The 12,298-nt window shown below is 48.7% G+C and overlaps 1 protein-coding gene across 1 annotated transcript in view; it reads left to right on the top strand.

Annotated features, from left to right (window-relative positions):
- Positions 1–12,298, top strand: part of LOC107151687 (WT1 interacting protein) — a 25,756-nt gene that overhangs the window by 11,685 nt on the left and 1,773 nt on the right. The window contains exons 3-8 of the mRNA XM_015497070.2: positions 6,903–6,970; positions 7,127–7,189; positions 7,357–7,487; positions 8,245–8,296; positions 9,010–9,078; positions 12,199–12,293. Coding sequence (XP_015352556.2) covers positions 6,903–6,970; positions 7,127–7,189; positions 7,357–7,487; positions 8,245–8,296; positions 9,010–9,078; positions 12,199–12,293 — 478 coding nt within the window. The remainder of the gene's footprint in view (positions 1–6,902; positions 6,971–7,126; positions 7,190–7,356; positions 7,488–8,244; positions 8,297–9,009; positions 9,079–12,198; positions 12,294–12,298) is intronic.

Below are 12,298 nucleotides of genomic sequence, written 5' to 3'. Positions count from 1 at the left end.
TACTAGCTGGGCACAGTGGCTCACACCTGTAATCCCAGCAGCTCAGGAGGCTGAGGCAGGAGGATCATGAGTTGAAAGCCAGCCTCAGCAACAGTGAGGCACTAAGCAACTCAGTGAGATCCTGTCTGTAAATAAAAAAGAACAAAATAGGGCTGGGGATGTGGCTCAGTGGATGAGTGCCCCTGAGCTCAGCCCCTGGTAACCCTCCCCCAATAAATAAAAAGAAAGAGGAGGTTCTGCTGTGCCACCCGGGCTAGCCTTGAGCTTGTGGTCCTCCTGCCTCCTGCTTCCCCGGGAGCTGGGTTACAGGCACCTAGTGCAGTTCTGTCTCTCAACCTCCCCTTCATATTATCCACTTCTCCATCTCCCTTTGTTGTATTTTTTTTACTCTCTTTGTTTCCATTTGGTGCTGGGGATGGAACCCTGGGCCCCTCCCTCTATCTAGGCATGTGCAATGGCACTGAGCCCACCCTCCCCTCCTTGTTGAATTCTGTTTAATTAATTAATTTCTTTTTTTGTAGTTATAGATGGACAGCATGCCTTTATTTTATTTATTTATATGTGGTGCTGAGAATGGAACTCAGTACCTCACACATGCCAATCAAGCGCTCTGCCACTGAGCTACAGCCCCAGCCCCAGCCCCCAGCCCCTCTGTCTACTTTCTTCAGCTCTGTCGTCTCAAAAATCTGAAATCCAAAATAAATAAATAAATAAATAAATCTGAAATCCAGATCGCTGATTTTTCTCTTCAGCTGTGTTTAATATTCTGTTTAACTCTTCTGTTGAGTTTTTCAATTCAGTGATTGAATTGTTACATTTCTAGATGTTCCCTTTGGCTCTTTTTTTTTTCCCCCAATCTGCCTCAACATTTTTGATAGTCTCTTTTGTGTTTATCAACATTTACAATGAAAGATATATAGATCCTAAGTATATTCCAGCTAGATACGTTTTAACATATGTGAACATTCTTGGGCCTCTGTTGTTACCACCCAGAACACGGAGAGCATTTCCACCACCCAGGAGATTCCTTTATGCCCCTCCCCCATCAACTGTTAATCAATTAGTTAATTAATTTTTGTGTCTGCAGATCAAACCCACGGCCTCGTGTGTATCAGGCAAATGTTCTACTGCTGAGATACACCTCCAGCCCGTTTGTTTACTTATTTTATTTTTCTAAATTTTTGTAGTTGTAGATGGACAGAATGACTTTGTGTATTTTTATGTGGTGCTGAGGATCGAACCCAGTGCTTCACACATGCGAGGCAAGTGCTCTACCGATGAGCCCAGCCCCTCCCTACTGCTTACTTTTAATTGAGAACAATTTACTTTCAGTGTAACAAACAGATCTTAGGTATATAGAGGCGAGTTGCTCCACCACAGAGTTACACAGCCAGCCCTTAGGTATACAGCAAAAAGGTTTTGGGAGGAATGTGTACGTTCACACCCCTAGTGAACATATAAGAAATTTTAAACACCCTCAGAAAGTTCATCTTACCATTTATTTATTTATTTTTTAAATTTTGAGACGGGGTCTTACTAAGTTGTTTAGGGCCTTGCTGAGGCTGGCTTTGAACTCACGATCCACCTGCCTTAGCTTCCCGAGCAGCTGGGATTACAGGTCTGCACCCCCACGCCTCGCCATCTTGCCAGTTTTCAGTTGATTCTCATGTGTTCTCCCTGTCAGACCTGCCCAGCCAGTATTCTAGTTCTTTCTTCCTTCCTTTCTTTCCTGGTACAGGAGAACTCTAGGGCACTCTACTGCTGAGCCACATCCCCAACTCTTTTTATATTTTATTTAGAGACAAGGTTTTGCTAAGTTGCTTAGGGCCTGACTAAGTTGCTGAGGCTGGCTTTGAACTTGCAATCCTCCTACCTCAGCCTCCTGAGCAGCTGGGAATATAGGCATGTGTCACCATGCCCAGCCTCACTCCTTTATATTTGAGCAGGGTCTCTTTAAGTTGTTGCTGAGGTTGGCCTCAAACTTGCCCTCCTCCTGCCTCAGCCTCCAAAATAGCTGGGATTACAAGTGGGTATCTCTGAGTCCAGCTCAGTATTCTGATTTCTAGCTATAGATTAGTTTTGTCTCTTCTGGAACTTTATATAAATGCATTTGTGTAATATGTCCCATTTGGTGGCTAGTTTCTTTTGCTGAGCATGCCTCTTTTTTTCCAATCCATTTCATTGCGTATATCAGTAACTCACTCCTTTTTATTATTGAATAGGAATCCATTGTATGAATACACCACAGTTTGTTTATCCATTAACTTCTGATAGATACTAGATTGTTCTGTGAACATTCTTGTAGAGTTCACTTTGTGGACATATGTTTTCATTTCTCTTGAGTAAATTCCAAGGAGTGGAATTTCTGGGTCACAGGGTGAGTGTATGTTTAACTTTATAAGAAACCGCTGGACTGTTTTCCAAAGGGGTTGTACCATTTTACACTCCCAGTAGAAATGGAAGAGAGTGCGGCTAGTCTACATATTTCCAACAATTGGCATTTTGTCTTTTTAATTTTAACCATTTTAATGGGTGGTATCTTATTGTGGTTTTAATTTATATTTCCTTGGTGATTAATGAGGTTCAACATCTTGTTTGCTTCTTGGACATCAATATATATTTTGGAAAGTTTGTTCAAGACTACTACCTGTTTTTATTTTGTTGTTGTTGTTTTTATTTTGTTTTTTTTAGAATTGGAAGTTGGTACAATTTTAGAATTGTTGCTGGGGGTTGAACCCAGGGTCATTTAACCACTCAGCTACATTCCCTACCTCTTTTATTTTCATTTGAGACAGGGTCTCACTATGTTGCTTAGGGCTTCATTAAAGTTGCTGAAGCTGGCCTCAAACTTGTGATCCTCCTGCCTCAGCCTCTTGAGTTGCTGTGATTACATGTGTATGCCACTGCACCCAGCTGTGGCATAATTATTAAATTATTAATTATTATTAAATTATAATTATTAAATTATAGGATTTTACATATGTGTGTGTGTGTGTGTGTATATATATATTCCGAGTATAAATTATTTGTCAGATGCATGTTTTATGAATATTTTCTCCTAATGTGATTCTTCTTCTTTCTTTCCTTCTTTTTTCTTTTCTTTTTTTTTTTTTTTGTAGAACCAGGTATTGATCCCAGGGCTTTACACATGCTAGGCACACAGTGAATGACATCTCCAGCCCTTTTTAAAGTTTTTATTTTGAGACAGTCTCTCTAAGTTGCCCAGGCTGGCCTCAAACTCCTGCCTCAGCCTCTTGAGTTGCTGGAATTACAGACAGGCCCTACCAAGCCTGGCTCTAGTGTGATCCTTAAAAACATTTTTAATGATGTCCTTTGATGTTTTTTTGTTGTTGTTTGTTTTGTGGTGTTGGGGATCCAATCTAGGGCCTCTCACACGCTAGGCAAATGCTCTATGACTGAGCCAGTCACCAGCCACTTTCTGTGACTTAAAAAGTTTTTGTCCTCCCTTGGTCACAGTGGTCATCTCCAACTTAGAGCTTTCTTCTGGAAGCTCTAAGTTGCTAGGTTTCATGTTCAGGTTGGTGACCAGTTCATATTAATTGTTGTGGATGGTGTGAGGTAAGGAATTGAGTTTTATTGTTTTTCTATAAGGTTATCCAGTTGTTCTTGCACCATCTGCTGAAGAATTTATTTTCCTCCTTGTGTATTTGTTGAAATGTTTAGGGTTTAAGCTGGGCACAGTGGCTCACGCCTGTAATCCCAGCAGCTCCAGAGGCTGAGGCAGGAGGATCGCAAGTTTAAAGTCAGCCTCAGCAACAGTGAGGTGTTAAGCAACTCAGTGAGACCCTGTCTCTAAATAAAATACAAAATAAGTCTGGGGATGTGGCTCAGTGGTTGGGTGCCCCTGAGTTCAATTCTTTATAACACCCCACCCCCCGCAAAAAAAAAAAAGAAATATATTATGAGTATTTGGGACTTTATTTTGTTCTATTGATTTTTTTCGTCTTTCCTTATCCCAATATTATCTTGATTGCTATAAGCCTATAAAATAGGTACCATAAATCTTCCAGGTTGGCTGATCTTTGTCAAGATTACTTGGGCAATTCTGGTTGCCAGGGGTGCTTAACCACTGCGCCACATCCCCAGCCCTTTTTATATTTTTAATTTTGAGACAGAGTCTTGCAAAGTTGCTTAGGACCTCACTAAGTTGCCGAGGCTGGCTGTGAACTTGCGATCCTCTTGCCTCAGACTCCCGAGTCACTGGGATTACAGGCATGTGCCACCATGCCCGGCTCTTTGCATATTTATTAATGAATTTTAACATAAATTTTAGAGTTGGCATATCAGTTTTTGTAAGAAAAAAAAGAAAGAAAAGAAAGAAAGAAGGAAGGAAAGAAAGAAAGAAGAAAAGAAAGAAAGAAAGAAAGAAAGAAAGAAAGAAAGAAAGAAAGAAAGAAAGAAAGAAAGAAAGAAAGAAAGAGAGTGCTAGATCTTGATTGGATGGCATTAGGGAAAAATTAATCCCCTAACATTCGAAGCCATGAACGTGACTGTTACAAAGTGTGGAGGTCTGAGATTTCACCCTTCTTGCAAGCTGACAGGATAACCAGCCTTTCTTCTGTGATGCTGACAGAAGACAAGAGGCTTATGGTTGGAGATTCCCTGCCTGAGCTCCCTGTTCTCTTCCCTTCTGCCTCCCCCTGGAGTCCCACAGAGTTGACACAGAGTGGCTAGGGAGATGCTCCACACAGCGGGTGGTGTTTGTCAGGGCCCAGGGGCTTAAGGAACCTATTTTTTTTTTTTTTGAGACTTTTTTTTGGGGGGGTGTCTTGCTGTGTTGTCCAGGCTGGTCTTGGGCTCTTGGGCTCAAATGATCCTCCTGCCTCTGCCTCTTGAGTGGCCAGGATTACAGGCATGCACCACCACCCCAGCAAGGATCCTACTGTTTTATAGTACGCTGCCAGCAAAGCTGCTTGACCATTATCCTGGAGGAACCTTTTATCTTTATAATACCAGAAGCAAACAGACCTGCCCTCTGTTCCCAGAAGACTCTCTTGTCTTCTAAGTAGTTTGCTGTGCAAATATTCTTGAAAAGAGAATCCAGAATGAGAGCTCCCAGCCCTCTCTCTGCAGAAACTTCAGTGGAAAATCATTGTCTACTGATGGTATGTCTTTTTGTATTTGTAAGGGTCTTTTTTTTTTTTTTTTTTTTTTTTTTTTGCTCCTTGTGGTACTGGGGATTCAACCCAGGGTCTCGTATATGGTAAGCAAGCACTTTACTGATGAGCTAGGCCCCCAGCCTATTGTAAGTCTTTTTAAATTTCTCTCAGCTAAGTTTGATTTTACAGTATAAGGTCATAGTATCTTTCCATAATTTTATTCTTTTTCGGGGGGAGGGTAGTGGGGATTGAGCTCAGGGGCACTCAACCACTGAGCCACATCCCCAGCTCTATTTTGTATTTTATTTAGAGACAGGGTCTCACTGAGTTGCTTAGTGCCTCACTCTTGCTGAGGCTGGCTTTGAACTCCCGATCCTCCTGCTTCAGCCTCCCAAGTCCCTGGGATTACAGGCATGCTACCACTGCACCTGGCAAGTTTATTCTTTAGTTTTAATTTTTTTTTTTTAGTTGTAGATGGACATAATCCCTTTATTTAATTTATTTTTATGTGACGTTGAGGATCGAACCCAGTGCCTCACACATGCTAGGCAAGTGCTCTACCAATGAGCTATATCCCCAACATCCCCACTCCTTTCCCTTTTTCAAAAATTTTGGGACAGGGTCTTGCTACATTGCCAAGGTCAGCCTTGAAATCCTGATCTTACTGCCTTTCTTTTTTTTCATTTGTTGCACTCCGAGAACCTTTAGTACAAGGTTAAATCTAAAGCAGAAACAATGTAATATTTCACTGTCATACTGGGTGCTAGCTGTGTGCTTCTCAGGGACACCATTATTAGGTTGAAGATACTCCCTCTTGTTGCTAGTCAGGAACTGACACCTAATGGTGATAGGAAAGCCTCTGATAGCGGGCAGGTTGGCTGCAGCTTTTGTTCTGACTAGAATGCTCTTTCAAAGTGGGCAAAAGAGTTGTATTTCTTTTTTTTTTTTTAATATTTTTATGTATATTTTTTAGTTATAGATGAACACACAGTATATTTATTTTAATGTGGTGCTGAGGATGGAACTCAGTGTCTCAGGCATTCGAAGCAAGCACTTTTCCACTGAGCTACAATCTCAGCCCCAAAGAATTTTATTTCTAATATTTATAGATTAAGAAGATTCATTTTGTAGCTGCGTGCAGTGATGCACACCTGTAATTAGCCACTTGGGAGGCTGAGGCAGGAGGAGTGCAAGTTCAAGAGCAGCCTGGGCAACTTGGCAAAATCTTGTCTCAAAATAACAAATACAAAGAGCTGGGGGAATAGCTCAGTTAGAGTCCTTGCTAAACATCAGAGATGCCCTGGATTTAATCCCATCACTGCAAAAAAAATTTTAAAAAGTTATTTTTCTTTTTTGGTACTAGGGATTGAACCTGCGGGCACTTAACCACTGAGTCACATTCCCATCCCTTTTTAAAAATTTTATTTAGAGACAGGGTCTCACTAAGTTGCTTAGGACCTTGCTAAGTTGCTGAGGCTGGCTTTGAACTTGCAATCCTCCTGCCTCGGCCTCTGGGATTCCAGGCATGCACCACCACGGCATCCAGCTACAAAAATCGTTCTCATATTTGCCTTGACAGCCTCTTGCCAGGGTTCTGTTGACAGTGTGTTCTGATTTTTTTTGAAATGCTTATTATTATAACAATAATGACATTAAGGGGAAATTTTAAAATGCATCCATCATCCTCCCTCTCACCTGTTGGAGGAGAGAGCCAAGAGATGGACGCTGGCTCCATCCTGTTCGGCATTCCAGGGTCCCCCTTGCCACCCCTTGTCCACACAGGGAGACGACTTCGCGGGAAGGCGTTCTACAACGTGGGAGAGAAGGTGTACTGCCAGGAGGACTTCCTGGTGAGTCCAGGCTGTGCCCTTGGCCGTGCCATGGTGGGAGCAGGGGCAGGACTCCCTCTGACTCCCATGGAGGCCTCAGGCTAGGAGGCAGGTGCTGACTGGGCATCAAGTGCCCCTTTGTCATATGACGTCCTGCATCCTGTGTCCCCTTTACAGTACTCCGGGTTCCAGCAAACAGCTGACAAGTGCAGCGTGTGTGGACACCTCATCATGGAGATGGTGAGACCCTCCCCTAGCCTCCTGGGGCCCCTCTGACACTGGCGGAGTCTGAGGACCCCACCCTCTCACCTGTTCCAGACCTGCCAGGGGCTCAGAGTCACAGCCTCCCCCCGGGGCACTGCTGAGCCTTCCGCCCACGCTGACCCTTCAGTGCCTCCCACCCCCAGATCCTGCAGGCCCTCGGCAAGTCCTATCACCCGGGCTGCTTCCGGTGCTCCGTGTGCAACGAGTGCCTGGACGGGGTGCCCTTCACCGTGGACGTGGAGAGCAACATCTACTGCGTCAGGGACTATCACACGTGAGTGGCTGCTGCAATGAAGCAGGCGTCACCCGGGCTGTCACCCCGGCCATCTCCCTGGCCTCCCGGGGAGCATTTTTTAGGCCTGGCTGTCTGTGTTTTCCGTCCTTGGTCTGTCCTCTCTGACCTGCCCTTGAACACTCGGTGGCTGGGGCAGGCACGGATGTCTGCCTTGACCACTTCTCTCGGGCAGTTCAGCCACCAGCCGTGCCTGCCTCCGCCTGCGTGTGCCCTCTTCCAAGTGGCTGGGACTCTCTTAACTGCTCTCACCACTCCAGGGCTGGGCCTCTCCCCTGGGATGGGGACTCGAGTCATGACAGACCCCTTCTCCTCTCTGTCTGGGGCCCGTGGTCCATTCCCCTTGCTGCGGCTCCAGGCCCAGGCTCGGTCCTGTGCTGCTGCCTCTCCTGCGTTGGTCCTGGCCACCTGTCCCTGGTACTCAGGGTGGAGCCAGGTCTCGCAGAGGTCTCCGCCGGGGTGGACCAAACCTGGACTTTAAGTGGCACAGAACTCCCAGGAAGCATGAGCGAGATGGCAGGACAGAACCTGAGGGCATTCTGCAGGTGGGATCGGGTGGAAGGGAACTGGGAGCCAGATGAAAGGGCAGTACCCAGAAGGCATAGCGGGAGCCAGGAAGCAGCCACAGGAGGAGGGAAGGCCTGATGCTTGGGCCATGTCTTGGGGCTGGGTGGGTGGACCTGTGTCCTTGGCCTGTGGTCACACTGTTGGTCACTTCTGGTTTCCTTTATTCCTCCAGAGTTTTCGCACCAAAATGTGCCTCCTGTGCCCGTCCTATTCTCCCTGCACAGGTAGGAACCAGTCACCAGGAGACAGTCAGATGCTGGCCCCCGGCCTCTGCCCAGTCCTGCCTGTCCTGCCTCAGATCCTAGGCTGAAGTGGGAGGGATGACTTCTGCTCCACATCCCTCAGGGACACGGGACACGTGTTGTGCCCAAACACACGGGAGCAGGTGTCCTGGCGTGGAGTTCCAGGGAAGCCGCAGGCCCTGCAGCCTGGCTGCCCCATTCCTTCCCCGTCTCCTTTCTCCATGGAGGAAGGTGGCTCCTGGGTCAGCTGAACTCTGCAGGTTGAGGCTGGGTGGGCAGCGGGAGAGGCTGAGGGAGGCCCGAGCAGCTGCCAGCTTGGGGCACAGCGGCCGTCTCAGGGCCAGGCTCTGCCCCGTGAGCTGTCTGTCCCGGGCTGCTGCCTGGGAAAGCAGGGTTCAGGGTGGCCTTCCCTGCCTCCAGAAGTGAAGGTAACACACATCCACACGGACACCCTGTGACACCCCTGTGACACCCTGTGACACTCACAACACCTGTGGAGCTGTTGGCCATGGCAGTGGGGGGGCCTGAGGCACATGCACTGATGTGGCCCCGGGAAGCGCTGGGTCTGTGCCCGCAGGGTGGGGGTGCCGAGCCGGGTGATAGAGCGCGTGGTGCAGACAGCTAGGTGTGCACTTGGCACAGTCTGCCTCCAGGTCCAGTGAGCTGCTCACGTGTCTGACACTCTCTTCCTCCAGGGCTGTGAGACCACCATCCGTGTGGTGTCCATGGACAGAGACTACCACGTGGAATGCTATCACTGTGAGGTGAGCCTGGGCCCCCCGGAAGGCCTGTGGCCAGGGTGGTCCCTCCTCTTCAAGTCTCCTTCCCCTCGGTGTTCTGCAGGCCACCTCCTCTTTACACTCCTGCTCCATTCTGCCGTCTCCTCTCAGCACCCCCCTTCTCTCCTCAAGGCACGTGCTCTCTCAGGCCCCCCCCCCACCTCCATTTTCTCATTAAATCAAATATTTGCTATTTACAGTATGTGGGGTGCTACGGTTATGACAGCATTGACTTTTCCTGCTGATTTAAAAGATGAATAATAAGAGCCAAGAAGGCATTGAGATGGCCTGGGGCTGAGGCTCAGAGGTAGAGCGCTGGCCTAGCATGTGTGAGGCCCTGGGTTCAATCCTCAGCACCACATATAGATAGATAAAATAAAGATCCATTAATGACTTATAAAAAAAAAAAGTCAGTGAGAAGGGCATTTCTAGGCAACAGAAGCAAAATGTACTTAGGTACAAAGGGAGGATGGTGGTTTTTGTGTCACGGGAGAAGTTAGCAGGAGCTGGGGACAAAATGACACAGGAGGGACTGAGTTGTGGCTCCGTGGTAGAGCGCTTGCCTAGTGTGTGTGTGGGGCACTGGGTTTGATCCTCAGCACCACATAAAAATTAAAAAAATAAAATAAAGGTATTGTGTCCATCTACAAATAGAAAATATAAAAAACAGAACAAAAGGACACAGGAGCCTAAGGAACATGGATTTAGTCTGAGGACAATGGAGACAAAAAAGGAATGAGAAGGTTGCACTGGATTGCAGAGAAGACACACACTTCCATGCAGAGAATGGAATGGGGTGCAGTAGGGAGGTCCTGAGGAGGCTGCCAGAGTCAGGGCTGTGGTCTTGGGTTCAGGGACGTGGACAGACTTGAGGAAGGCAGGAGAAGGGACTAGACTTGGGAGGTGATTGGATGCAGGAGTTCGAGGGGTGGGAAGTGTCCACCAGGACTCCAGCAGAGAGTGTGACAGTCAACTTTCTGTTGCTGTAACAAATACCTGAGACAATCAATTTATAAAGAGAAAAGGTTTACTTTTGGCTCATAGTTTTAAGAGTGTTCAGCCCATGATTGGTTGGCTGTGTCATTTGGGGCCTGTGGTGGCACATCATTGGGGGGAGTGTGTGGTGGAACAAAGCTGCTCACCTCTTGGCTGGGACACAGAAGAGAAGGAGGAAGAAGCAGTGTGTGTGGGGTTCAAAGTTCTGTTGAAGGTGTGCCCTCAACCCGGGGGCGCTCCACCACCCAGCTGCATTCCCGGCTCTTTTTTAATTTTTTGAGACAGGGTCTTGCTAACTTGCCCAGGCTGGCCTTAAGCTTGTGATCGTCTTGCCTCAGCCTCCTGAGTGACTGGGATTACAGGAATATGCCACTGCACCTAGACTTAAACCCGTTAGGGGTTCTGCTGCCTTCCAGTGGCACCGTGGGCTGGGCCTGGGGCCATCTAGGCTGCAGCAGTGAGGGCCGACGGAGGAGGGATGAGATCCTCTCATTTTTGGTAGCTGGAGACTCCAGATGTCTGGTAGACTGTTAGATGTGCTGGAATCAGACTCCGCCAGCAGCTGTAGGAATTCCGGAGAGATCGGCGGTGGTAGGTCATCTCCTGGCCTCCTTTCTCTCAGGGATCACTGACTGCCTTGTTTGCTGTCGTGGGTCTGAGAGTCACTGTTCATATAAGGAGCCTGTTTTGTTTACAGTCAAAGTAGGAGGGGAAGCTGGACACCCTAGTGCACACCTGTAATCCCAGCAGCTTGGAGTTCAAAGCCAGCCTCAGCAGCTCAGCGAGACACTGTCTTTAAATAAAATACAGAAAAGGGGCTGGGGATGTGGCTCAGTGCTTAAGAGCCCCTGGGGTCCCTTCTCTGGTGCCGGAAAAAAAAAAAAAAAGATTGGAGGGGAAATCCAGTTCTTATCACTCTGCCACAGGGGAAGGGGGAGCTTGTCAAGGGAACACACGTGGCAGTGGAAGCCGGGGAACAGATGAGGCCTTCCAGCGAGGGTTGTAGAGGGAGGAGAAAACCCCAGGAATACTGTATTAAGGGACCGGAAAGGGAGGACAGAGGAGTGGTAGGAAACCAAGGAGGGTACGTTGGTTACAGAGTCCCAAGGAGAGAGAGGGGGTCTGCAGTAGGAACAGTGAGGTGTTTGGTGGGGGCAGATGACCCAGTGGGAGCAGAGTCCTGCTGGGGGACCGAGGGAGGAGGAGGAGGAGAGCTGTGGTCTCTAGAGGGGCCGTGGCTTCTCCTCCAGCACTAACAAGGCCTCAGTGTCCCTCTGTCTGCTTAGCCATCCCAGGGGCTCTAGAGTCCCCCTTGGAGCCACTGACCACAGTCCTTGGACCGTGGCTGAAGCTGAGTAGCCCATCAGGCTGCTGGGGACTTGAGGGCTGTGCTGTTGCCCCTGCCCCAGGCTGTGGGTGGAGCTAGGGGTCCAGCCTCCCTTCCTCCTCCCCTCTGGTGGGCAGGGGCAAGTAGCAGGACCCAGGTAGGGGTGTGAGGAGGGATAGGAGAAGACCTGCCACAGGAGTGACTTGGGACTTGGGGCTGTGACTTCAGGGCCTGGCCTGTGGGAGTGGGGCAGGTGTGGGTCTCAGAGGCTTTGGGTCACATTACCCCTCCCCCCTCTGGTGGGGCTCTAACCCAGGTCCCCTTCTTGCACACTAGGCTGTGTGACATACTCCAGCATTGCACCATGCCCCCAGTCCTTCTAAAGTCACTCTTAAGACCGCTTGGGTCAGACATTCCGCGCCCCTGATGTGAAGTTGGAGCACTTCCTGCACACTGGCCGCCCCTCATCCCCGGCCCCTCCCCGTCTCCAGGACCACCCGGTTTGGTTTTCCTCGCTTGCATTTTCTCCTCCGGTCTCTTTTGCCTCTTCCTCTGCCCAGGCTCAGCTTTTTGTCCCCTCCCTCCTAGGGCCACATCCATCTACTTACTCTTGGTGTCCAAGAGGCACCTCCAGTGCGCACAGGGGTCCTTGTCCTGCCCCTGGCAGAGTGCCAGCCGTGTTGTCCAGAGCCTACCCATCTGTCCCCACTCCCTGACCTCCGATTGTCCTAGTTGTGCCCCCTCCCCCTTACTCTGGTGTCCCCGCCTGTGTTCTTTCGTAGGACTGCGGGTTGCAGCTGAGCGGAGAGGACGGACGCCGCTGTTATCCCCTGGAGGGCCACCTGCTGTGCCGACGCTGCCACCTGCGGCGCCTCGGGCACG

This window comes from Marmota marmota, unplaced genomic scaffold (assembly GCF_001458135.2).
Source record: "Marmota marmota marmota unplaced genomic scaffold, marMar, whole genome shotgun sequence".
In the NCBI taxonomy this organism is placed as follows: Eukaryota; Metazoa; Chordata; class Mammalia; order Rodentia; family Sciuridae; genus Marmota; species Marmota marmota.
The sequence above is the reverse complement of the archived record's forward strand: the minus strand, read 5'-3'. Positions and strand labels throughout refer to the sequence as shown.